Here is a 23,943-nt window from a genome sequence, read left to right on the forward strand (position 1 = left end):
TACATACGAAAACCAATTTTTTTTTTTTTCTGTGCTACGATTACCGTTGTTATTCCGATTTGCGTCGCAGTCCCGGCTGGCCAAACAGAAGAAGCGATGCGATCGCGCGCACACAGAGGAGAAGCAGAGACAGCCATAAAGAGCTTATAGAAAATAAAGAAAAGCAACAACACACTCTTGAATAACAAACAACAAACACACACACAGATACACACACACACACACACATACACACGTACATATAAAGAAATACATATAGAGAGACTCGCATTGGCATTGCATCGATAGAGGCAGCCGTATAGGCCAGTAGTGAAGTTGATCGGAGCAATGGAGCTGTATACGTCGGATAGCTCGGACACCGATTCGCGCGAGCAGAAGACCATAGACTTTGGTCGCATGAATCTGGATGTGGTCACACTGGAGGATCACCTCAGCTCGCCCCACAAGGCGCTGCTGAAGACCAGCGGCGACATCGAGACCATGCTGCTCAATCACAATCGTCTGGTGGCGCTGCCGCGCGTCCTGCAGCAGTTCCACAATCTCAAGATACTCGATCTGAGCTCAAATGCGCTCACCCAGCTGCCGGATGCCATTTGCCAGCTGCCGCTGGTCACGCTGATAGCCAAGAATAATCTGTTGACCAACTCGTCGCTGCCCAAATCTCTGCTCACCAAGCAGATGGGCAATGTGCATGGCGGCACCTCCACGCTGAAGGAGCTCAATCTGAGCGGCAATCAGCTGATCCACTTTCCCGAACAGGTCACCGAGCTGCGACAGCTCAAGTATCTGTATCTGGGCGGCAACAAGATCTCGAGCATATCCAAGGATATCTGGAAGATGCAAAGGTATCGGAAATGTAAACAAATCCCACCGAGTTTTCTCAAACTCTTAATCCCGGCTCTCTCTCCCTACCTCTCTATCTCCCTATCTCCCTCTTTTCCTGTCATCCATTCTATCTATCTATCCCTAAGTTTAAGTTATACTTTAAGGTCTTAAGCAGCTGCTAGAGCTTAAGCTTGTCCATGAACAGCAGATCGCATTGCCTATCTTTAACCCCCAGACTCTCCTCTCTCTTTCCCTCTCACTCTTTTAATGTTAAAGCTTAAGCTTATCCATGAACATCTGAAGGAATCAAAAGAAAGAAGATCTATCGCATTGCTTATCTCTTTTCCAAATCTCCCCATGAACACAAGCTAGACAGCAGGCTATCGAATTCCTATGCAGACCAGACAGATCTCCCACTTTTTACTTCCAGACTCTCCTCTCTCTTTCCCTCATACTCTCTCAATGTTTGAGACGCAGAAAGGGGCTTAAGCTTATCCATGAACATCTGAAGGAATCAAAAGAAAGAAGATCTATCGCATTGCCTATCTCTTACCCACAATCTCTCAGTCTCTCTCCCCCAATCTCTTTCTCTCTCTCTCTCTCTTTCTGATTCTCTCTGTCTACCTCTGATCATTATAGCTGCGCAGCTGTGCTTCTATTTGCAATAATCTAGTTCCCTGCTAATATTAAGTATACGTTACTGGCTTAAGCAGCTTCCCCTCTTCCTTCCTTTCTTCCCGCCTTCCTTCCATTCACATTCCGTCAGCTCGTCAGCTGTTTTGTGTTGCTTTGCATTTGCATTTTCGCAGTGGCTCGCCTGCTCAGCCTCAGTTGTTGTCAAGCGTAACACTTTGGTGGGGAGTCAACAACGGCGGTTGGGGGTTCAAGTCTATTTGATGGTCTGATAAGCGGACTTTCGAGTGGCTTCGGGCGCGCATTGTAAAAGCCAAATCTATTGCGAAAATAAATGAAACACGCACACTCGACACACTCATAAAAATAAATATATACATATATAATATTGTGAGAGAGAGGGGGGGCACAGAGAGATGTAGGTATCAATGGGGCATTTTTATAAGTAAACACAATAATAAATAAGAAACAAAAGAATATGTGAGCCAATTCGAAATGGAAACACTTATCTCAAACGCCGAGCTTCCTGACCAGCAACAGCCGATTACGGAGTTTGGAAAAACCGATTCCAGACGAGCGGCAAAGTGTAGCGAGGAACGGTTTCTATTTATCAGTCTGATTAATATCGTTAGACAATTAGATAAGACTTACGATAGATCGAACAATCTATTCCCATATCAATTTAAGGCTATAAACATAACATATAAATAACAAAGAGGTTTTTTTATTGTCGTGGGACTTACCTATAAAAGAAAAAGGAAAAAAAAAAAAACACTAAATCAAGTCTCATTATCTAATGATACCAACTATCGAGAAATGAACATTTGGACCTGCACTATATCAAGCTCTCCTTATCAAAAGCTTTTGTCCTATTTAGAAAATTATTCATAGCTAAAAAAGCCATGATTATTTATTATAATACTAGCATAATGTTTATCTATAGACACAGAGCCGGGTGACTTTTATCGTAGAAAGTTGCCTCGGATACAGCGGTCCCCCCTCTGAATAGAAGTCTTTTGCCCAAGCACCTTATATAAACTGTTAGATAGACGTGCTTACCTACGAAATGTTTTGTTTTTGCACTGAGAGCCTCAACAGACGTGAAATCGGCCCTGGACTGAAACAGACATAAGCCATCTGATAACGGTCTTTAATTGACAGTGAATACCCCTTAGAAGTAGTGGTAAGAGATAACCTAAAGGTAAAGTTAATGTTAGGGATTGGTATTTTTGGAAGAGTTCGGATTAGTTTAGTTTATCTCAATACGGTCTACTACCAGAGGTATATAATATACATATATTCTATATATACTGTGCTACATATCCTATGCTATATATCCTACGATATATATATCCAATTCTCGTAGGATATATATATCGTAGGATATATAGCATAGGATATGTAGCACAGTATATATAGAATATATGTATATTATATACCTCTGGTAGTATGTCTCCTCTCTGAGCTCTAATCTCCGGACTCCATTCTTCATATAAGTCCGTGAACCTATGGATAAGGTATTCCAAACTTGAGCCTTAAGGAAACATACGATTCTAGGAATGATCCCAGCCCAAAGCCCCGAGTATCCTCACTTAATTTATTCATAATCTTTAAGTGTATTCATTACTCGTTTAGCCATCCCTCTTTAATCGATTCCCATTAACTCTCTGTCTCTGTCTTTCACAGCCTTCATGTGCTTTCGCTGGGCGGTAATCTGGTCAACGAGGTGCCCGAGGCGGTTGGCTCCCTCAGCCAGCTGCAGGCGCTGGTGCTCTGCGACAATCTCATCGAGAATCTGCCGATGAGCATTGCCCGCTTGAAGAACCTGAAGTCGCTGCTGCTGCACAAGAACAGACTGAAGCACTTGCCCAAGGACATTGTCGCCCTGAAGAACCTGACCGAGGTGAGTCGCTGGGCTAAGCTCGTATAGGATCAGCTCATATAAGCTCTGTCTCAATCTGAACTGAATCGATCTTCTTCTCGTCTGTCCTTAGCTGAGCTTGCGCGACAATCCGCTGGTGGTGCGCTTTGTGCAGGACATGGCACTGAAGCCGCCGACGCTGCTGGAGCTGGCCGGGCGCATTGTCAAGGCCAGCGGGCAGCGCCCCGGGCCGGAGGATGTGCCGCGCACCCTGGTCGACTATCTGAACAGCGCCAATTGCTGTGTGAATCCCAACTGCAAGGGCGTCTTCTTCGACAATCGGGTGGAGCACATCAAGTTCGTGGACTTCTGTGGCAAATATCGCGTCCCGCTGCTGCAGTACCTCTGCTCATCGAAGTGCATCGAGCCCGAGGAGCTGTCGCGCGCATCCAGCAGCAATGCGAGCAGCGCCAGCAGCGGCTTCATGATGCGCAAGGTGCTCCTGGGCTAGGCGCGCCCAGTTGATCCGCACCCAGGTTCCGGACCGGATCCGTGAAGTGTGCCCAACCGACAAGTCGACGAGTCCGTTAGCCAGTCGGCTAGGCCAACAACGGAACGGAACGGTATCGCTCGTCCGTTGGCTGTGCTTCTTCTTGTTGTTGTTGTTGTTGCTGCTGCTGCTGATGCTGCTGTTGTCCTTGATGTTGCGCACTCGGATATCCATTGGCTACACTGCATTACCAAATTGCTTACCAAATTTGCCATATGAATTGTTTGCTCATTGTTGTGTTATATAATGCTATCCCTACCCCCACCACACCTACCCTACCCCGCCCGCAAGAACACAAAATATATATATATATATCTCCACACATATATCTATACACACATAAACGCAGAAATTTTTATTGAGACATGACATTGATTAGATGACAATTCTGATGTGCTTAACAAACATATGTAATCCCTTGTACAAAGATCATACTCTCTGCTTGATAATAAACGTTTTCCAATATTTCACTAATAATTAGGCATAAAGCTGCTTTCACTTGCTTCTATGTTGGAAAATGGAGGAATTAAAAATGATTATTAAATTATGCATCGAATGGTAAACGAGAGTAAATGAATAACTTTCGCGCTTAAAGATAATCGATTATAGATTGTAGATAATAGATAAGAGATAATAGTCGCTACATAAATATATAAAATAAACCATGATGTGTTCGATCGACTCGTGTACGTTCAACAATGTCGAAAACTATCATATATATGGAATACAACTCCGCATGTACTTACTTCTCAAACTTACATATAAAAAAAAAGTAATAATAATTCACGATGTATCTGTCTGTCCGTGTGTGTGTGTGTGTGTGTGTGTGTGTGTGTGTGAGTGCAGCTCTAGACTGCAAACTGAAATACATTGGAGACATACATATATCATAGTATTGTATCAGCTATGGCCTAAGGGTAAAAACCTAGATAATCAAGTTGCATATGCCACAGCTCCTGGTTTTGGTCTGCTACATGTGTGTATTGGTGTGTGTGTATTCATATCCTTTTATTTTCTACTCGTTATATGCTATTTATCCGGAGTAGGTGTAAGTATTAATAATAGTCGCTTTCATTTTGAGTTACCGCATGGAGACAATGCATAATTTATTGGACCATTACCTCCTGACTGGTGTCATCCACCTCCATGGCATCTGGCTCATCCTTGGGCCCGTCATCGGTGGCCATTTCGCCAATAAGCAAACTGCTCTCGGCCATGACAACCTCCTCGACGACAGCTGTGATCGAGTTCTGTTCGTCGTCCTCCTCGACCGGTGTGTCTTCCATGGGCTGATCGTTCAGTGCCAGTGTGGGCGTGGCACAGGCTGTAAAAGCAACTGCATCGGCTGCCGGCGCTAATTCAGCATCTACTGCAGGCGGAGACTGGGGCGTGGCCAGCTCATCGGTCTCAATGGGAACAGCTGTAGCTGCAGCTGCATCTGCATCGGCGGTGGGATCAGCGATCTGCAGCGCCTTCTCTGGATCGTCGGCAGCTGGAGCTGCTGCAGCAATCGCAGCCGACTCAGCATCAGCTGCAGTTGCTGCTCTGGTCTCAGTCTTTTCGGTATTGCTCTCGTCAACAGTGTCTGCCTTGAGCTCCAGCTGGGTCTCTGTCTTGGCCTCGGCATCAGGTGCCTTTGCGGCCACAGAATCTGCCTCCTTGTCAGCTACAGACTTACCGGCAGCAGCTGCTGGTTCACTGGCCTTTTCTGGCGAGGCCTTTGCTGGTTGCTCCGCCTTCTCAGCCACCTCCGCTGGCTTGCCGTCCGTGGATAATTTCTTCTCATCAGAATCGCCGACAGCGGCATCTTCGCTCTGCTTCGATGATTTCTCAGCATCTTTCGCTGGCGTGTCCACCTTCTTTTCAGCTCTCTCCACTTCCTGCTTTTCAACAATTTTGATCTGCCCGTCGGCAGCATCTTCCTCATCCGCATTGGTCAATGGATCCTTGACCTGACTGTCGATGGCTGCATCCTTAACAGTTTCTGCGACACCACTGTCAACCTCATCGGGCTCGGCCAATTCTGGAATATCTGCGTTGGGCTCTGTGCTTAGGCTCTTCGCTTCCTTGTCTGCGCTGAATGATTTCTTGACTGGCGCTTCCTCCTCTTCATCGGGTTCCTCAATTTCGGGTATCTCGCGAACAGCTTCAGTCCCATCCGTCTTCAGATCACGGTCTTCATCAGCAGCCTCTGCCTTGGCCTTGTCGGCTTTGGACTTAGTGTTCATGGTGGCGGCCTCCTCATCGGCTTCTTCAGCATCCTCCTCGTCGCGCTGCTCATTCTCGTCAAAGTCGAGCTTTGCCTTCTTGGCCTTTGGCGGAGCAGTGGCGCTGTCGTCGCTGCGCGGGCAGCTGGCCTTCATAGCAAGGCAATTGGTCTCCTCGATAGGAACGTTGCGGTCATCTCCGTTATTGAAGATGTTCTCGTTCTCCATTTCGATGTCGATGTTGACCTCTAGCGAAATATCTCCATTGCCCACAGAGTCTAGCGAATCGCCATTGTCGCTGTCGGTGCGCTTGCGACCCGGATCAATAGTGCTAACAACTAAATATGAAGACACACACAAGATTAGAGTTCATGTCCTGATCCGCTTACGGTCAACTCCCACTCACCCAGTATATTTTTCTCGAGCGCTCGCATGTATTTGTCGATGCGCGAGTATTGCTTGCGAGGCTCAATCAGTAGCTCACAGAGGCGCTGCACTGTGAAGGGAGCAGCATTGAACAAATCGAGACGCTCCAGCAGCGAGGCCTTCATTGTCTCAAAGTTGAAGGGATCGACGTTTGGGTAATTGGGTATCTCTGTGTGGGCAAAAATTCAAAGTTTACATTTTCGAAATGGACTACTGATGGGATTCATGGGATTCGCTTACCCTCCAGACGCGGTGGGTCCTCGTTAAAATGCTTGATCACACTTAGCAGCTTTTCGCGGAACAAATACTTGAGGCTGGACCACTTGAAGACGGTGTCGCCGGTCTTGGCCACATACTGCAAATAGTCATCCAGCTCTTTGGGTATTTCCTTCTGCTTGAGCTGTGTGAAACGCTCTAATATTTGAAGAATCTCATCGCTGTTTTCCATGGTAACCATTGATGCTCGTTTGAAGTGTTAGCGTTAGCGTTAGAGAAACTCTGCAACGGAGTACGGATTCAATTTGTGTGCATAAACCGGCCGGTCAAAAAAATCTCTTTAAAAGAAACTTTATGTGGATGAAAAATTTTCTCCGCAGCCGTGGTAGACACACAAAAACCGAAAGGAAAACTGCAACTATTGCCGGCCGCCCTCCCAATGATTGTGTGTGTGTGTGAGTAAGTGGGTCTTAGTGCACACGCGTGTGTGTGAGTGCAGCAGGTATGCGCCGAATCAACGACACTATCAAACACGATTGCTCACGGCTCTCGGCTATCGGCTATCGGCTACGAATGTACCAAAGCCGAGCAGTACATAGGCTCTCCTTTGATAAATTGGTACAATAGCATAATTTATTCACGAACGATGTAAATGACTTGACTATGTGTGTGTGTGTGTCTATTTAGTAGCTCAACAGGTGTTTCACTTGAGGACGCTAATAAACTTAAACAAATCAATTATATATATGTATTGGTATATACCAAAACTGCAATGTAGGTACTCTGGGTGTGAATCGTTTTTAGCAAGCGGCAGAGCTTCGGGAATGCAGCTCGTCGTTGCTGAGAAGCTGTAAATCTGCATTGGTTCGTTGTTCCAGCCAGGCGCGGGCACAAAAATAAAGAGGGCGGGAGAGAAAGAGAGAGCGAGGGGGTAGATGCACGATGCACATACACTATGAACACAGATACACGCATAGAGACCGGGCGCGCTTAAAGCAACTACAATCGAGAGCAAGTCAAATGAGAGACGAGAGATGTCTGCAAGTTCATCTGGTGAATGGTGGAGGATTCTTTGCAAATTTACACAGAAAACTAGTTATTTCGCCAGCCTGCACACACACACACACATGCACACAGCAAGAAACATACGTACTTGAGCACATATGTTTAAGCGTGAGTTGCTTGTGCGTTTGTATGTATGTATGTAACTAAGTGCGGCTCTCTAGCAAATAGCGATTTGGTTATTGCAGTTGCTGAAGGTTTACACTTTATACAAACATACTTACTTGAATTGGCCGGTAAGCCGACCGAATGCGTAAAAATAAAACTAGGCCTAATGTTAGTTTTCGGTATTCGCAATTGTTGATTCCGGTAGTAGTGCAATGTACTGCGGTATCTTATTTACACCTTATTAGTAATAGAAGTATGGTTATTATGATTTTACCTGCAATTGCTTATGCGACCACTGGAGCACTTTCACACTAATTTGATATTGTTATTATTATAAAATATATTTATTTATTTTGCTCCGCTTCCCACTAAGTGAGCTGTGAATCTACCATTGATATTGTAGACAAACATACCAAGGCTTATCGACTGGCATGAAGCAAATTTGTGTCACCACTAACTTAATAGCAATATTTTTCGATATATGAGTCAGCATTGTGTATCGAATATATGTATGTAATATTAAATAGATGTGATCCACGCTAGGCTCATATTTAAGAGACTGCAAAAACAAAACAAAAAAAAAAAAAAAAAAAAAACAAATTTTATTGTGAAATTAATAAAAGTTTAAAGAAATCAGAATCGCGATGAATGATCCGATAATGCGTATCGATAAGCTTTCTCGATTGCCGTACCGGCAACAGGTGCAAACTGATAACAAACTGAATTATGTACAATTTACGTTTGTTGCGTCAATTGCGCTATAGTCTAGTCCTACAGAACTCTGGAACATCATTAGCCCCTCTACCGCCATGCCGCCTCTTAGCTGGCCAACACAAGCGACGGCCGCAGCTCGGCGCGCTACCTTCGGATCAGCTGGACCGCCTCAAGAGCGAATATTTTGAACGGCAATGCGCGCTGAGCAATGAGGACTGGCAGCACGTGCGGAGTACACTAACTGAGAGCTACAGGCACGTGAATGGCACCAACGTCGATGCCATCATACTGGGCCTCTGCAGCAAAGCCGAGCAGCTGCCGGTGGCCAAGAGCTTTGTCGAGCATTTGAAAACGCAGGGCATCAAGCCGAATGCGGCGACAATGGGACGTCTGCTGCGAGTCTACAATGCCGCCTACCACACACGCGAGCTCAGCGAGGCGGAGCAGTCGGAAATTGTGGAAATCTGTGATACGCTGCAAAACGCCCACGATGTCTTGGATGCCAGCAGTTGTGAGAACTTAATCCTAGGTCTAGTGGCCACCACCCATCACTGGGATCGCGCTCTGCCCTTGCTGGACATGATGCGCCTGACCAGTACGCCGAGTGTGTCCGCCTACAGCGCGCTGATAGCCAAGGCCTTTAGCGCGGATCAGCTAGAGCTAGGCTGGCGTCTGCTCGACGAGATGGTCCAAGCGCGCAAGATGCCCAAATGTGAGATCTTTCTGTCGCTTTTGGCCCACAGTGCTAAGGATGAGCGGACACTGAGTGTCCAATTGGAGCGGCTGTTCTGCTTTCTCGAGCTTCACGACATCCTGATCAGCGAGCTGGTGGCGCAGCAGCTCTTGGCACTGGCCCAGCGGTTGCCGCAGCGGCTGCAGGTTTCTACAACGCGGCTGGAACGGTTTGGCAAGTGCTCAAACTGCCAGCAGAACCTGCAGCATGTGGCCATAAGCGATGCACAGTTTACGGAGCTCCGTGAATCTTTTCTACAGAAGGTGCTGATTCGTAACGATGTGTTCCAGAAGACGACGCCGGAGGAGCTGCAGCGCTTCAAGCAGTATGTGGAGAAGACGGCGCCCTATGACTGTGTCATCGATGGCCTCAACGTCGCTTACTCCACCGGTACCAAGAAACCGCCCGCGCAGCTGGCCAAGCTGCTGGCCACCGTGGTGCGCTACTTTAAGGAGCGGCGCAAGCGCGTCCTGGTGCTGGGTCGCCAGCACATGCGCAACTGGTCCAAACCCGCCATGCAGTACATACAGAGCAATGCAAGCGTCTTCTTTACCAGCAATCTGTGAGTGGGCAGCTAATGGTCTCCTCATATATATTTATGTATTGATATATTCATTCTCTTGCAGCACCCACGATGATCCATTCCTGTTGTACGCCACATTGCGCAGCGGCCAGGACACGGACTTCTTCTCGCGCGACTTGATGCGTGCCCACGCTCATCTGCTGGGCACCGAGCTGAAGGCCATCTTCCGGCGCTGGCAGCAGGAACACCAATATTCACTGGTCACGCAGACGCAGACGGGCCAGATAATTGTCAAGGAGCCCATTCGCTATCGGCTGAGCGCACACAAGGTGGGCAACGTCTGGCATGTGCCGTGCTGCGAAGCATACAGCGCCAATCCCCCAGACAGCTTCGAGGTGCCAGAGAAGTGGCTGTGCATCACAATTGCCCCATGACTATTACCAGGACAATAAGCCACATGCAATTACAAATATAATTATATTTGAGGGGATAAATGATCCCGAATCAGTACTAACAAAATATATGAGAGAATCGATGTATGAAATGCATTAAAGAATTGAGAAGCTCGCTGCGCTTCGAATGCGGAATATGAATTACAGCAGATGGTGGACGGAATAAAGATCCCGATGCTGCTGAGTCCGAGTCGTGTCCGCGTCGTGTCCGCAGTCCGGAGCTATTCGCAGTCGAGGCGAGAGCATTTCTGGAACGCATTCAAATTCAACGTCGTTGGCCGCTTGCGACGCTGCTCGTTTCTGATCTTCTTCTTGGCGGCGCACATGAGACGCTCCTTGATATAGTTGTCCATCTTGAAGTCAAGTTCCACGGACGGTTTCGGTGCCTCATTGGGCTCGCGTGTGGCCGCCGTATCCAGCGCCTTGATAATCAAGCTGAGCAGCGCATGGGCCAAACGATGGCACACATCGTACTCAATGGCGTCTTGGCTGGTGTAGTAGATCGCCGACTGCGATGTGGGCTGCACGCCAATCGCCAGCAATATGTTGCAGAATATGCCGCGTTGCATCCGAGCGTACGGATCGACCAGCTGCGGCGGTATGCGCATTGTTGTCGCCAAATGGGCAATGAATTTCGCAAACTTCTTGATCAGCACATTCAGATATTGTGAGCGACACTGGCGCTCCATTTTGGTTAGCATATTGTAGTACAGTTCCTGTTTGCGCTTGAGGAAGTCCTCCTTGCGGCGCTCCTTGTTCTTGGTACTCTTTAGCACATCCTCGAGCTGCCTGCAATCGATGGATAGTTTAGCATCGATGGAACGAATGGGAACGGAGAGATCAGCAGCTGGAGCTCAACTTACTCTGTGGTAATGGCATTATATTTGCCCAGCATGCGCTTGATGCGCTTGGCCCTCAATTTGGGATCGTAGACTTCCTTGAATTGCTCATAGTTGTCCATGAGCGTTAACTTTTTGGGCTTCGATAGGGCCACGTCGTAAGCTCGAGCCTTGGGCGGCAACGCTGGCTGGTAGGCCATGCGGCGCACATACGACTGCAGCTTGGAGACATTCTCCTCCTGCCGTTTCTTGCGATTCTCCGGGCTGCAGTAGTCTGTATCCTCCTCCTCGGCCTCCTCCGGTGTCGATGAAGGCAGCGCCTCATCCCAATCAGATACATTTGAGCTGGCCATAATTTATGTCCTCCTTTTCCTCTTCTTTTTTATTGAATACTTCCGTTTAATTTAAATATACGCAGAATTTTGTCGAAAAAAAAAAAACGCGAGAAAAAAAATGTGAGCAAAAACTATTGAATTCGAAGAAAAAAAATATTTTGTTTTACAATATATGTAGGTGGAACTGGCAATTTACTGTTACACTGTTGAACATGGAATGACTATTGACTGAACTGAGCATTGTAGTCCCACATCCAGCCAGAAAGTCAAAGCCAACTGCGAAAGGAAGTAAATCAAATTTGGAGCTGTCACAGGTGTCGCCATCTGTTGGAGAGCGCACGAAAGCTCTAAAATGGAGTGGGGGAAACCCAAAAATAATACAAATAACGAGTTTAGGTTTTAGTTAGTTGTTTATGCCTTCTGTTACTTAAAAATACAATTTCTAATGCCACGAATCTAAAAATTACTTTACAAATAAATATATGTATGTATATATTTATATTTATATTTAGATATATACATCTAATTAGCATTAGGTTCCCATGGTCGCCCTTTTAGTAGGGTTCATTTTGCACTGAACGCTCCAGGGCGAATGTGTACTCCTCGGCCATGGCATCGACGGATAGTTGACGCGTCATCAATGCCAGAATACCATCCACTTGCGTCTGTGTGTAGTTGAATCGATCCTTGGTGGCCAATTGCGGCGACAGCTCAAAGGGAATGTCCTGCAGATAACTAATGGGCGCACTGAGATTGGGTCCAACAGCACTTCGCGGCGCCAGCGGCGGAGGATAGGGCATCGGGCCGTACGCTGACTGCGGTATGGGTGGGTACATCATGCCAGCGCCAGGCGCGGTGCTCGGATCTGACTCAGGTTTGCGCTCCACAAATATGAAATCATCGCCGTTGTTCTGCTTGGGTCCATCCGCTGGACCCTGAATCGCCTCCTCGGTAGGAGTTTCGGCTGGCTTACGCTTGCCGAACAGTGAAAACATTTTCCGCTTTGTTTTTACCAGCAGCTGTATTACAAATTCCAATATTTACGCAGTTATGACCACAGCAGCTGCGTTTTGTTATTGTGTTGACAAAGGTGAATATCGTTATCGATTACAATCTCCAGTCGCTGCACGGAGCGATATAGTGCTTATCGAAAATGTTTATGCAACGGTAATCTCGCGCCTAAATGCAGAATGCAACTTTAATTAACATTTGTGTTTAATATGCAAATAACGTTCAAGCGAATATAGATACATATTAATAACATTCATTGACAATGGGCTTGTCTACTAGAAGTTGATTAAAAGACATTTATCAAAATGAAAATACATACATATATTGTTAAATTATTTATTTGTAAATATATTAACATATACAAATATACATATATGTATACATATATAATTTATATGTATAATTAAAAAAACAAATTGTCATATATTTATTTAATTTTATAGGACTCTATTTATTTTTTCAACTGTTGGAAAAAGCAAAGAATTTTAATTGAATTGTCATAAATTATTTTAACAGCGCTAACCATAAACAAGCGCAGAGTTGGCCAATAAGGACTAGCGACTGTTCGTCCATGGTGAATCGGATATTGAGACGCATTGTCTACCGCTGCAAGGACAGGGCGCACACGCGAAACGTGTGGCGATATATATCGATAGGATGGGAACGGCCCAACAAGCCATGAATGCAACGCTGTGATTGGTTTTGGTTTCAGCTCTTCCAAGCTAACAAAATCTTGGTAACGAAAAATTTAATAAAGATGTCAAAAGCCGACCAGGACCCAAATGGTTCGCTAAGCATAATGGAGGTGGGTACCCAACTGTCAAAAGTCTTCAAAATGGATGACAGTCGTGCCGTCACTCCTGTCGAACGGATTGCAGATTGGACAGATTACATTCAATATCGGAGAAAACTAATTAAAATTAATTGATTCTTGGTGAAAATATGTTTTTCTATAGCAAATTAAGATTTTGATCAAACCGCCGCCCAATGAGGAAGAGAAAATGATACAGCGCACCACGAACACGAAGCATCCATATTATAGACGACCAGGACGCGGACATAACCACGACTTGTGCGACGCCTGCGAGGAGGGCGGCAATTTGCTCTGCTGCGACCGTTGTCCATCCAGCTTCCATTTGCAATGCCAGTGAGTATCCTGAAATTCAAAGTGACTTTCAATATGTGTAATATATTGTGCTGTGCACCATTCAGTGATCCTCCACTGAACGAGGAGGACATACCCAGTGGACAGTGGCTGTGCCATAGCTGTCGTATGGCCAAAGTTTCACAGCCAACGTCCTCGTCAAAGGCCAGCTCCGTGGAACGTGTGCCCTCGGGAGGCAGCGGATCCCGCGCGAATACCCCATCCTCGGGAGAGTTGGAGTCCATTCCGCTGAAAATTCGTAATTTACGCAAGCGCAGCAATAGTGAACGAAATAGTACCGAGAAGTTGCTCTCGAAAATGCCGCTGGCCATACAGCGTGCGCTGGATCCAAACCGAAAGCCGACGCCACTGGACGATGTAATTCGCGCCGCCAGCATGCTGAATCCGCAGCAATTCTCGCTGCCACCTGAGCTGGAGCTGCACACCCAGTTCCCGGGCAATGGCAAAGTGCAGCCGGTGCAGCAGCCACACACCGGCACAGGCAACGGGCATCGCAAGCCCAGCAATCAGCGACGCAATTCCAAGCCATTCGAACTGGATGCACAGGGTCTGGTGCCACTGCCGGCCAAGACGTGCTTTTATTGCACGCGCAGCTGCAAGCGAGCGCCGCTCATCTCGTGCGACTATTGCCCGCTGTATTATCATCAGGATTGCCTGGATCCGCCACTGACCGCACTGCCCGCCGGCCTCTGGATGTGCCCTAATCATGTAGAGAATTTCATTGTAAGTGCTTTTTTTTCAGTTGTTTAGATCAGAGTTTTTACTTCGATTGCTCTCTCCCATCAGGACGCCAACATGACGAACAGCATTTCGGCCACGGAGCGCGTCCGCCTGTGGAATCGCTTTCATCAGCCGCTCGATCACGAAAACGTTAAGATGGAGTTCTTCAGGCGCGTGAACACGCGCAATCCGCCATTCCGTCTGAAGCTGGCGATGCGCGGCCGCGCCCACATCGATGTGCCGGCCATCGTGCGTTACCACTACGAGCATCCGCCGGCTCTGCTGCCGTCGATGAGGCAAACGCTGCGCTACGATCGCGTGAAGCGGCGCAAACAGTTGCCCACTGCCGTGGAGGAAATCTCCCGAGAGAGTGTGACCGAGTCGCTGCTCAAGGATCTGGAGGCCTTGCGCTGTGCGCGTGCCAAGTTCCGGGAAATCCAGAAGGAACTGGGCCGCACTCCACTCGATGGCAGCCTCAGCGACAGCGACATGGAGAGCGTCACCGAGCAGCAGCAGCAACAACCGCAACAGCAGGAGAGTAACGGGCTGGTGGAAACGCCCAAGATGGAAGTCACGGATGAGCGAGCTGCAGATAGTCTAAAAGCAAACAATGTGCAGAAGGAGACAACCGGAGATGAGCCGAAGCTATCCAATAGTTGCCATGGTCAGGGCCACGGCGAGAGCATGGAGCTCAGTTATGAGGAGGACGAGGAGGAGTGCAAGGCGAATGTCGTCATCGATGCGGATCTGTGCCATCTGGATGTGGATCTAATCAAGAAGCTGGCCCATCAGCGCCTGCAGCAACTGGTCCAGGAGCATCCAGAGATCGTGACACAGTATAAGAATCGGACGGCAGCACGACGTTTGCGACAGCTCTCGGCGGTCGTGCAGCCGGCGGACCAGAGCATAGCGCTTCAGGGCGATCTGGCACCCGAGGATATGCGTCGCTTCTCATTGCTATTCACCAGCGAAACCTCCTCGATTCTCGCCCAGAAGAACGGCAATGCCGCCGACGAGGATCCGATGATGGCGCTGCATCCGGCGCTGGCAACAGCCGCTGCCATCGCTGCGGCAGATACGGCAGCTGAGAGCTATGTGCCGCGCGAGCGCAGTGACACCGAGAAGGCATACGAGCTGGCCACGCGGCTGGAACTGAAGCTGTTGCAGTGCAAGGTGCGGGCGCGGGCGGTCCTCACGCCACTGGGCGACATGCTCGAGGATAGTCGCTGGTTCAACACTCTCGGCCTGGAGCAGTCAATTTTCATGCGTTACCGCACCCTGTATATCGGCTATGGCGGCCACTACACGCCCTCGACGACGCTGGCTCATACGGAGACAGTGGATCTATCCGCGATTGGCTATTGCTCGCGCATCTCGCCGCAGCACGCAATCATCTTCTACGATGAGTTCACCAAGTCATACGAGCTGATCAACTACTCCGAGTTCGGCACCGAGGTCAATGGTCAGCTGTACACGTGCGATTTAACCGAATACGCGCCGACGCATGCTGGCAAACGGATGCGCCCGGATGATGCGGAGCTGAAGCGTCGCGTCGACGATCTGCTTGACAAACGGCGGCACATTCAGCGTCAGTACAGCGAACCCAAACGGGAGACGCACGAGAGGTAAGTGGTCTGTCCTTGATATTCCAAAACGTTTAAACTCTAACTTAATCTGCGCAATAGAAATTCCAATTAAAATTGATCTGCCGCACTCGATTCGCAATTCCTTTGAAAAATGATCGATAGCTTAACAGTTATACAATACAATTTTTGCAAGTACTTTTGGCGTGATATCGATTACAAAGAACCGACGATAAGTGTCATTAGCACATAATCAATGATGCCGTTTGATTTTGAATATTCAAATCGCTGCAAGTTATCGATAAATGTAGGAAAAAGCTTGTAAGAAGTCAGAATATATTTATAGTGTCGGTGCCAATTATATTTTATTACATTTATCTATTCTCCAATTTAAGGCTGGCTCCTATCATGAAACACGCCTGCCGCTGCCAAACCGCCCCACCGGTGCCCATGGTTCCTGGCGCCTGGGAGGGCTCCGCTGTGCTGGCCCACGGCAGTCTCCTGCGTTTCGGCTGTCTCTCCTTCGTCTTCTCGGTGCCCTCCACGGACATGTCATGCGGGCGACTGATCAGTGCCAAGTGAAGGACGCAATGAATCCGCCAATTGCCAGTACCGCAGAGAAGTTCAAACTATATTTATATACTCCAAGCAGCAGCTAGCACATACATATTTACATCCAATTCAATCTCAGTGATTGAGAAATCACACACAGGCCGAAGTCCTGATTGCCGGGAATATTCCATTTTCCCCTCAAAACAACAACAATAACCAGAGAGAAATTTACAAACTATTCTATACCTAGAATTTAGCTTAAGTTTGGGCGCAGTGTGAGTAAAACGTACGATAAAGACAGAGAGAGAGAGAGAGAGAGAATGAGGATAGAGAGAGAAAGCGCGCGAGCGCATTGCAATTACAAGTGTGAGTGAGAAAGAGAGCGGGAGCTACATACAATATATACATTAAGGTAGATTGCGTTATAGAACATTTTTTATTACATGTTTTTTAATACTAGAGGTTTACTCTAAATCGTCGTGGTTCTTTCTCATTCATCATTAAATCATTATCATCAACATCTTCCTCTTCCTTCTGTAGTAGTTGTATAAAGAGTATAACAAATAAACTAGAGAGACAGAGATAGAGATAGCGAGAAAAATTGTAAAGAAATGAATTTCCAATTGAAGTTCATACTTATTTCATCCAAACTGGGTTTAAAATAAACGCATAAAAGTGAAAAATTAAATAAAAACAAAAACAATATTTGAGTATCGTGTAAATTTAGTTTACAATTTGTGCAAAACAAAAATAATTACATTAAAATATAATCATAATAAATTAAATAACATTTAAGTGCAAGAAAGGGTTTATACACACACACACAATCGCATACATACACACACACACCTCTAAAATTTATAAATGAGAATTGAATTTATACAATGTGAAAACATATTAACATAAATGTTTCTTGAATTGTACGTCGCATATATATATGCATAAATATATACATATATATATATATGCGTGTGGCTTTTGGGAAAACTCAATAGGGAGGTATTAAGCAGTTGGTAAGGCATAAACGGAGGGGCGCTTTTAAAGTAATCCTATATAAGGAGATATATACAATGGCAAACACTCGATGCCAGCCCAAAATACATTGAGTTCGTACGTATGTCAAGACATGCTAATATAAGTAACTATTGAATATATATATATATGATCTATATATATACGTGTGTAGAGAGAGATATATATAGAGAGAGACAGCGCTGGCTTGCTTAACATAATCCCGCGCGCTGCTCACACTAGGAATTCGCCGTTGTGACTGTCTCATCCTGTTGCTCCGGCTCCTGCTGTTGCTGCTGCTCACTGCTCGCCGTCGACTTGGCTGCATTGCGTGTGGCACGCGAACGCTCCCATTCGGTTTTGTGCTTGCGCTTGGTGTGATGATACATATTCGACTTGGAGCGAAACTCTGTGGGGCAGAAGGCGCAGGTGTGCAGCTTGACGCCCGTGTGTGTGGCAAAGTGTTCCTGCAACGGCAATACAAATGCAAATACAAATACAGTTGAAATCGAAATAATTATAATGAAGATTTTGTAAATGCTGCCCACCTCCAGATAGCGCTTCATTTTGAATGACTTGCCGCACACGTTGCAGGCGTATTTGGCTTTGCTCAGGCAGCGATGATTCTGGCCAGGCAGCTCGCCGCAATTGGCACAGATGCTCGGCGCCGCCTGGCTAGGACCGGGCGATGTCGAAGTGGTTGACTGGGTCTGTGTCTGCGTCGGAGTTCCTGTTCCTGTTGTTATTGCTGTTGCTGTTGCTATCGGTGCTGGCATCGCATTGTGCTTGTTGTGCAGGTGATTTTTGAGCGCGCGCTGATTGCGCAGCTGCTGGCCACAGATGCTACAGGTGTAGGGCTCAGCGGCTGGCAGGGAGCAGGAAGCGGGCGCCACAGCAACTGACGTGCTGCAAGTGAATGAAGAACAGTTCAATTTTGTTGCTTTGTTGTTGGATTAGCAAAGGATTACCCACCTGCTTTGACTATTTAACGTTGCTGTTGATGCTGCTGCTGCAGAGCTAGTGCTGGTGACCGCTGCCATCGCCGTCAGCAGTTGCTCCTGATGATGCTGCTGAATAATTGTGGCGCACAGCTGCTGCTGTTGCTGCGTGGCAGCCGCCACCACAGCGGCCACTGCATTGTAGTTGGCCAGCAGCAGTTCGTTCTCCTTGCACGTCTGCAGTTCGGTCGTCTTCAAGCGCTTCTCACGAAGATCGGGCGGCACTTCCTCGTTGCTGCTGTCCTCGCTGACGCTACCGGTGCGCGTCGTATGCTCCACCTTCTTGGGCAGATGCGTCTTGCGGCGGCTGGAGCGGGTCACCCGTTTGGCGGCTGGCAATGGACACGTCGGCGCCTTGGCCATCGTCAAATTGATTGCTTCCATTGGCTCGCACTTGATGGCAGCAACGCTGGGTGGCACCAGCGGCGCTGACGGTGGCTGCTGTGGCTGTGGTGCTGCTATGGCAGCTGGAGCTGGAGCTGGGGTTGGAGTTGGAGCTGGGGCTGCAGTGGCATCCTGAGTTTCTAATTTGACTGTCGGCTTGAGCTCAGTGGGCGGCACGTTGAGCGCGTCCATTAACTTTTCGCTGTTTTCCCCATTGGTGGTTCGCTGGATTTGAATATTGTTGTTGCTGTTGATCTTGGCCGATTCGCGGTCGGCGCGCGCTTTTTGCCACTGGGTGTTGTGTTTGGTCTTCACATGCGTGTACATGTTGGATCGACAGCGAAACGCCATGTTGCAGTAGGCGCATGCAATGGGACGATCGCCCGTATGCGTGGCCACGTGCTCCTCGAGATAACGGCGCATCTTGAAGGACTTGTCACAAAACATGCAGGGAAACTTGTGGGCCGCAGCTGCTGCCTTGGGGTCGACCTTAAGGTAAGATTCGTGAAATTCGGTTTCATCTTTGACATCGTAAACTGCTGGCGTGTCATCGCCGCCCGCCTCCTGCTCAATGTCTGGGTCGGCGTCCTGCTCGTAATCGACTATGGATAACGGGTGCTGCATCTGCTGCTGGTCAGCATCTCCCTCCTCGGACCAATTGACGTCGCAGTCAATCTCCAAGAACTGGCTGCAAAGCGTCGTTTGCTTATGCTCCACCAGCTTCCAGAAGTTGTGAAAACTCTCCAGTTGCGCACGGCAATCCGTGCAAATGGATGTGGAAATGGCATCGTCGCGAGACAGCTGAATGAGAAAACAATAGGAAAACAGTGTCAGAGCAGGACTCAGCTCAAGGCGCGGGCAATCGTGTGCTCGACACACTGAGATCGACTTACGCATAGATATAAATGCGTTGATATCAATTGAACCAAATAGTTTTCCGGTATTGTCTTGTTGTCGCTGTTAGATGCCTCGTTGTCGCCGCCAGTGAAGAGCAGCACGGTGTTCTGCTCGTTCAATGGGTTCAAGCACAAGCGACAAATCATTTCGTTAGTAAACTAATCAAATTTTAACAACATTTGCACTTCATTAACATTTATTTTATTTATTTCCAAGTTGCGGATGGATCTAGAGCTGGCAATACTGCTGCCCACAATATATCGATTCCTCACACTTCCACACCACACAGCTATCGATAGCACGTATCGACTGTGAGCTACAAAAAATACCAAAATATTCTATTTTTTTTAACCTCTTTGATATATTTTTGAATTTAACATTAGCCCTAAGCAAATGAACAAACAAAGAATATATAATTATATATTCGACTTGGGACTAGTGGGAGTAGTGACGTATGGGAAATACTATGGTCGTTAAGTCTCCGCCATTTGCCAGAACTTCGTAATGGTAATTCCTTCGTACCGCTACCATAACCTTGGAGTCGAACGGTACATTGATACAATTGAATCGAAAATTTGGGAACCTTGATAGCGCCGGGACCATATCATAGCCCTCCGATAGCTTGTTGGTCCAAATCGAAACCGTATCGAACTGAAGGCCCTCGCGATTGCACAGTTTGATCGCTTCGCTGAGAGTCCGAAAGGTATTTAGCGTTACAATGGCCGTGGGCTTATCGCCAAAATAGATTTGGGGGAAATCTAGAACGATAATTGGCGAATTCGGCTGTCTAACACCACTTAGCCTCTGCTTGTCAGCTGGATCATATTCTTCCATAAAAAGAGTTCTGCAATTGAGTCGGTCTATCACCTTGAGGGTATTCTGAAAATTTGGATGATTTTCTATGCGCTCGTCCATTAATTCCATGCGATTACGGAGTCTTCGAACAATTGCCTGACGCAGTGGCTCCTGCACCAGTACGCTGGTCACCAGCCCGATGCCAATCGGATGCTTCAGATCCCTTATGACCGTATCAACAACTTGACTCAGATTTCCGGTCGCGAACAGAACCATAATTTGCGGCTGCACCCATTTCTTGTGGGTGCCATTTTCTGGATATAGATAGACGTGTCGCTTCTGCAAATGCGAGAAGATATCCTCTACACCCTCGACGATATTCGGCAAGCCTTTGAAGCGCGGCAAGATGTCGGAATCCTCATCCACCTCCTTATCCGCACCGCCCCCGTGATCACCCATTTTTTATCTTCTAATCTGCTCAAAAAAAAAAAAGAACCAAATAAAATCAGCTATAAGTGTATACATAAAAGTTATAAAAACGCTAGAGAAATTGAGTGAAAATGAAATGGAAAATTAAAAATGAAAACGTTGACGTTAAGCACACAGCTTAGCCTAATACATAATTTCTATCGGCTCAAAGGCAAGTCTCAGCAAGCTTCCGCTTCCTGGTCCGCATGTGCACACATGGCCTCATAATTAAAATACTTTCGCTGGTCAAAGTTGCCATTCACCGGAAAAACGCACATTCACACAAGCGAGCAGAGAGGCGGACAGATGGACAGACAGACAGATTGCTGCTGGTGGTGAATTTGCATTGCTCATGACAGGGCGTATGGGGTATGATCGAGCTCGATTCTATAGGTGATTCATCAAACATAGATGGGGAAATTTTAGTTTGTATATATTGTGTAGGGCGTATAAAAATCTTAGGGGAAATATCTTTGTTTTTTATGATATTTTTGTGATACATTCATTAAGATATAAAGTGGTATATCAACGTACGTGTATAATAGATTAGCTTCCCTGAACACATAAATATGATATTTATACTTCATTTTTGTAGGGTATATCTAAACGTCGGCCTATACGAAAACGAATTAGAAATATCCAATTTACGTGTTTAGGGAAGTTTATGTAACGTAATGTATGTTTGTCATAGAATAAGCTTGGATGTATACCCTATACATAAAAGATGACATATTTGATATGTGTTATTAGGGATATCAATGTAGTATACTTATTTCATTATTTTTAAAGGGAAATTTTATAACGTTTATATGTATACTACAAAAAAAATTTATGTGTGTAGTTGTGTTTAGTTGATATTTATTTTTTTTAGTGTTTTTTCGGGAATTTATTATTTAGTATATAAATATTACCGCGCATAATATATAATATGCTTTTATGCTTTATGCTTTAAAAAGCTTAAATAATTAAAGAGAGAAGAGTTTTTATTGATGGATCAGCACAGATATATCTTTCATTGACACATTTCTTTATATTACTCTCATTTTTTGCTGCACTTAGGGTATGCACGCTTCGACTACATCGCTGCTTGTTTCGTTGGTTGTCTTCCCTCGTTTGGTAGGGATGCGGAAGCGAAACAGCATGGCTGTCTGTTCATGTGTGTGCGTGTGTGTGTGCTCGTTTGCTGCCTGCCCTTTTGAGTGCTTGTGCGTGTGTGTGTGTGTGTGTGTGTGCGGGAGAGTGTGCATGCTCGTGTGTATAAATAGCCGAGCGAGCCGCTGGATTCACTAAGATTGGCTGCTTCGCTTCAGAGAAACGCCGCCAAAGCTCGTTCGCAGGGCAGTCGCGCGCAGTCGGCGCCCGTAAATAGGCAACGCATAATTTGGGATTATAATTTGAGCTGCTTTGCAGCCGAATTGACAATTAGTTTATTTATTTTCGTTTCACTGTTTCACTGTTGTTGTTGTTGCCTTTATTTGGTGAAGAAAGCATGCGAGAAGAACAATAGCACTGCAATATGGAGATGTCGGGCTATCAGGATATAAGCGCACTCGAAAAATCGGTAAAATAAAAAGGAAAAATATCACAGAAAAAATTATATATTTTTATATAGTACATATAAACGTGCAAAATGAATAATTTGTAGGTGGCCAATGCTGGCAGCCAGCTGTACACGATGGCCCACAAGCTGCACGCCGTGGAGCGCAGCCTGGACCAGACGGCCATGGAGCAGATGGACGAAATGGAGGTAATGGAGCTGCTCGAGTCGATGACCGAGGTGAAGAACGAGTACCAGAACCTGCGCAAGGACATACAGGAGGTGCAGCAACTGCAGCGTGACGTCAGCACGTCCATACGCTACCAAATGACCAACATGCAGCAAACATTCCAAATGCTAAAGAAACGCATAGCCAGCACACAGCAGAGGCGTGGCCATCCACGGGATCAGCTGCCGGGCCCAGCGACAGTTGCGGCCCATCCCCACTGAGGCAAAGCAAACGGTGTGCAATGTGCATATGCGTGCGTGTCGTGTCTGTATGTGTGTTAGTGGGTGTGGTATAGTATGGATGTAGTGTGTGGTGTAGTGTAGTGTTGTGCCGTGTAGTGCTGTGTAGCTGTGGGGACCGTAGCTTTTGACCTTTGCGGACGATTTATGAATTTTATATGATTTGTTGATTATTGATTTTGCTTGGGTTAGTTCAACGGAAATCAAAATGGAACAAAAGAAAATAACAGCCCTATATTAACACATATGTATACTTAGAATTAGGAGCAAATATCCTGTGGAGCGGAAGGGCGCGGGATGGGTGGGGTTTAACCTGTTGCAATACAAATCTAATGGCCTACAAAAAAGCACCTATGGAAATCGTGTCAAATTGTGGATGTATTCCTGATAACTAACTGAGAACATTTTTTACTGTCATATGTCTAAGCAATCAAATTAACACACAACAATATATCAAGAAGCAACAGCTAAGCTTTTTTTTTTATATATACACAATACAAATCTTAACTCCTTGAAAAAACGCACACTTATATACACAACTATATATATGTATACATTTATATATATACAATGTAAGCAATTTACTCGAAAACTCTAAATACTTTATGATGCAAATCCAAAATGTCTGATACCATTTGAAAAGCATGCACTTTTTCAAAACAAAACAAATTTGCCTTAACATAATAACCATATTATACTAATTTTTGATATATACGTATTTTATAATTAAACTTAAGCTTATCATTTCTATTACAATGATAGGCATTAGCGCAATTTTTTTTATCATTTGTTTTATTTTTTTTTGTTTATATATATTTGTTGTTGTTAAATTGTATAAGAAATCCAAGTAAGAAGCACATAAAAATAAAC

General features: G+C 46.2%; 9 protein-coding genes across 12 annotated transcripts; 4 read left to right on the top strand and 5 right to left on the bottom strand.

Moving 5' to 3' along the window:
* Window positions 1–4,346, top strand: LOC108656071 (leucine-rich repeat-containing protein 58). Its single transcript, XM_018107983.3, has 3 exons — window positions 1–845; window positions 3,145–3,361; window positions 3,453–4,346. The coding sequence occupies exons 1-3, from the start codon at window positions 328–330 to the stop codon at window positions 3,828–3,830; spliced, it is 1,113 nt and encodes a 370-aa protein (XP_017963472.1). The 5' UTR covers window positions 1–327; the 3' UTR covers window positions 3,831–4,346.
* Window positions 4,196–8,313, bottom strand: PPP4R2r (Protein phosphatase 4 regulatory subunit 2-related protein). 4 transcript variants are annotated; one of them, XM_018107973.2, is made up of 5 exons: window positions 8,163–8,313; window positions 6,743–7,000; window positions 6,483–6,671; window positions 4,991–6,414; window positions 4,196–4,374 (listed from the first exon to the last, which is right to left on the bottom strand). In XM_018107973.2, exons 2-5 carry the CDS (start codon window positions 6,957–6,959, stop codon window positions 4,267–4,269), a joined length of 1,938 nt encoding a protein of 645 aa, XP_017963462.2. In that variant the 5' UTR covers window positions 6,960–7,000; window positions 8,163–8,313; the 3' UTR covers window positions 4,196–4,266. The 4 variants fall into 4 exon arrangements, with proteins under 4 accessions (XP_017963462.2, XP_089119443.1, XP_089119444.1 ...); XM_089263317.1 differs by having other exon boundaries at window positions 6,743–7,056; window positions 8,163–8,288; XM_089263318.1 differs by lacking the exon at window positions 8,163–8,313 and adding an exon at window positions 7,070–7,191.
* A 223-nt stretch (window positions 8,314–8,536) lies between these two features.
* mldr (mitochondrial ribonuclease P catalytic subunit) lies at window positions 8,537–10,421 on the top strand. Its single transcript, XM_018107976.3, has 2 exons — window positions 8,537–9,897; window positions 9,962–10,421. The coding sequence occupies exons 1-2, from the start codon at window positions 8,615–8,617 to the stop codon at window positions 10,290–10,292; spliced, it is 1,614 nt and encodes a 537-aa protein (XP_017963465.1). The 5' UTR covers window positions 8,537–8,614; the 3' UTR covers window positions 10,293–10,421.
* Window positions 10,322–11,626, bottom strand: LOC108656077 (uncharacterized). The gene is made up of 2 exons (XM_018107990.3): window positions 11,174–11,626; window positions 10,322–11,099 (listed from the first exon to the last, which is right to left on the bottom strand). Exons 1-2 carry the CDS (start codon window positions 11,500–11,502, stop codon window positions 10,532–10,534), a joined length of 897 nt encoding a protein of 298 aa, XP_017963479.1. The 5' UTR covers window positions 11,503–11,626; the 3' UTR covers window positions 10,322–10,531.
* A 249-nt stretch (window positions 11,627–11,875) lies between these two features.
* Window positions 11,876–12,594, bottom strand: LOC108656089 (uncharacterized). Its single transcript, XM_018108003.3, has one exon. It carries the CDS (start codon window positions 12,477–12,479, stop codon window positions 12,039–12,041), a length of 441 nt encoding a protein of 146 aa, XP_017963492.1. The 5' UTR covers window positions 12,480–12,594; the 3' UTR covers window positions 11,876–12,038.
* Window positions 12,595–13,137: 543 nt separating this feature from the next.
* LOC108656055 (PHD finger protein 12) lies at window positions 13,138–17,198 on the top strand. The gene is made up of 5 exons (XM_018107960.3): window positions 13,138–13,300; window positions 13,452–13,642; window positions 13,708–14,383; window positions 14,447–16,005; window positions 16,359–17,198. Exons 1-5 carry the CDS (start codon window positions 13,178–13,180, stop codon window positions 16,543–16,545), a joined length of 2,736 nt encoding a protein of 911 aa, XP_017963449.3. The 5' UTR covers window positions 13,138–13,177; the 3' UTR covers window positions 16,546–17,198.
* Window positions 17,199–17,220: 22 nt separating this feature from the next.
* Window positions 17,221–20,075, bottom strand: LOC108656059 (uncharacterized). The gene is made up of 4 exons (XM_018107965.3): window positions 19,802–20,075; window positions 18,499–19,709; window positions 18,075–18,432; window positions 17,221–17,993 (listed from the first exon to the last, which is right to left on the bottom strand). The coding sequence occupies exons 1-4, from the start codon at window positions 19,949–19,951 to the stop codon at window positions 17,766–17,768; spliced, it is 1,947 nt and encodes a 648-aa protein (XP_017963454.1). The 5' UTR covers window positions 19,952–20,075; the 3' UTR covers window positions 17,221–17,765.
* Window positions 20,076–20,141: 66 nt separating this feature from the next.
* LOC108656078 (uncharacterized) lies at window positions 20,142–21,175 on the bottom strand. Its single transcript, XM_018107991.3, has one exon. The coding sequence runs from the start codon at window positions 21,057–21,059 to the stop codon at window positions 20,241–20,243; it is 819 nt and encodes a 272-aa protein (XP_017963480.1). The 5' UTR covers window positions 21,060–21,175; the 3' UTR covers window positions 20,142–20,240.
* Window positions 21,176–22,299: 1,124 nt separating this feature from the next.
* Window positions 22,300–23,781, top strand: LOC108656092 (uncharacterized). The gene is made up of 2 exons (XM_018108009.3): window positions 22,300–22,629; window positions 22,714–23,781. Exons 1-2 carry the CDS (start codon window positions 22,585–22,587, stop codon window positions 23,053–23,055), a joined length of 387 nt encoding a protein of 128 aa, XP_017963498.1. The 5' UTR covers window positions 22,300–22,584; the 3' UTR covers window positions 23,056–23,781.
* The last annotated feature ends 162 nt before the right edge of the window (window positions 23,782–23,943 follow it).

This window comes from Drosophila navojoa, chromosome X (genome assembly GCF_054131105.1).
Source record: "Drosophila navojoa isolate 15081-1374.11 chromosome X, UAZ_NAV_1.0, whole genome shotgun sequence".
NCBI classification, from domain to species: domain Eukaryota; kingdom Metazoa; phylum Arthropoda; class Insecta; order Diptera; family Drosophilidae; genus Drosophila; species Drosophila navojoa.

Coding starts and splice junctions, on each gene's coding strand:
- LOC108656089 (XM_018108003.3), bottom strand. CDS start 12,479: ATGTTTTCACTGTTCGGCAAGCGTAAGCCAGCCGAAACTCCTACCGAG.
- LOC108656071 (XM_018107983.3), top strand. CDS start 328: ATGGAGCTGTATACGTCGGATAGCTCGGACACCGATTCGCGCGAGCAG. Junction 846..3,144: donor GATATCTGGAAGATGCAAAG/GTATCGGAAATG, acceptor TGTCTTTCACAG/CCTTCATGTGCTTTCGCTGG. Junction 3,362..3,452: donor CCCTGAAGAACCTGACCGAG/GTGAGTCGCTGG, acceptor GTCTGTCCTTAG/CTGAGCTTGCGCGACAATCC.
- PPP4R2r (XM_018107973.2), bottom strand. CDS start 6,959: ATGGTTACCATGGAAAACAGCGATGAGATTCTTCAAATATTAGAGCGT. Junction 6,415..6,482: donor GCTCGAGAAAAATATACTGG/GTGAGTGGGAGT, acceptor CTTCATATTTAG/TTGTTAGCACTATTGATCCG. Junction 4,375..4,990: donor TGGATGACACCAGTCAGGAG/GTAATGGTCCAA, acceptor TTTCCAACATAG/AAGCAAGTGAAAGCAGCTTT.
- LOC108656059 (XM_018107965.3), bottom strand. CDS start 19,951: ATGATTTGTCGCTTGTGCTTGAACCCATTGAACGAGCAGAACACCGTG. Junction 19,710..19,801: donor CAACGCATTTATATCTATGC/GTAAGTCGATCT, acceptor TTTCTCATTCAG/CTGTCTCGCGACGATGCCAT. Junction 18,433..18,498: donor ACGTTAAATAGTCAAAGCAG/GTGGGTAATCCT, acceptor ATTCACTTGCAG/CACGTCAGTTGCTGTGGCGC.
- mldr (XM_018107976.3), top strand. CDS start 8,615: ATGTACAATTTACGTTTGTTGCGTCAATTGCGCTATAGTCTAGTCCTA. Junction 9,898..9,961: donor GTCTTCTTTACCAGCAATCT/GTGAGTGGGCAG, acceptor ATTCTCTTGCAG/CACCCACGATGATCCATTCC.
- LOC108656055 (XM_018107960.3), top strand. CDS start 13,178: ATGCAACGCTGTGATTGGTTTTGGTTTCAGCTCTTCCAAGCTAACAAA. Junction 13,643..13,707: donor AGCTTCCATTTGCAATGCCA/GTGAGTATCCTG, acceptor TGCACCATTCAG/TGATCCTCCACTGAACGAGG. Junction 14,384..14,446: donor ATCATGTAGAGAATTTCATT/GTAAGTGCTTTT, acceptor CTCTCCCATCAG/GACGCCAACATGACGAACAG.
- LOC108656078 (XM_018107991.3), bottom strand. CDS start 21,059: ATGGGTGATCACGGGGGCGGTGCGGATAAGGAGGTGGATGAGGATTCC.
- LOC108656092 (XM_018108009.3), top strand. CDS start 22,585: ATGGAGATGTCGGGCTATCAGGATATAAGCGCACTCGAAAAATCG. Junction 22,630..22,713: donor TAAGCGCACTCGAAAAATCG/GTAAAATAAAAA, acceptor AATAATTTGTAG/GTGGCCAATGCTGGCAGCCA.
- LOC108656077 (XM_018107990.3), bottom strand. CDS start 11,502: ATGGCCAGCTCAAATGTATCTGATTGGGATGAGGCGCTGCCTTCATCG. Junction 11,100..11,173: donor TATAATGCCATTACCACAGA/GTAAGTTGAGCT, acceptor CATCGATTGCAG/GCAGCTCGAGGATGTGCTAA.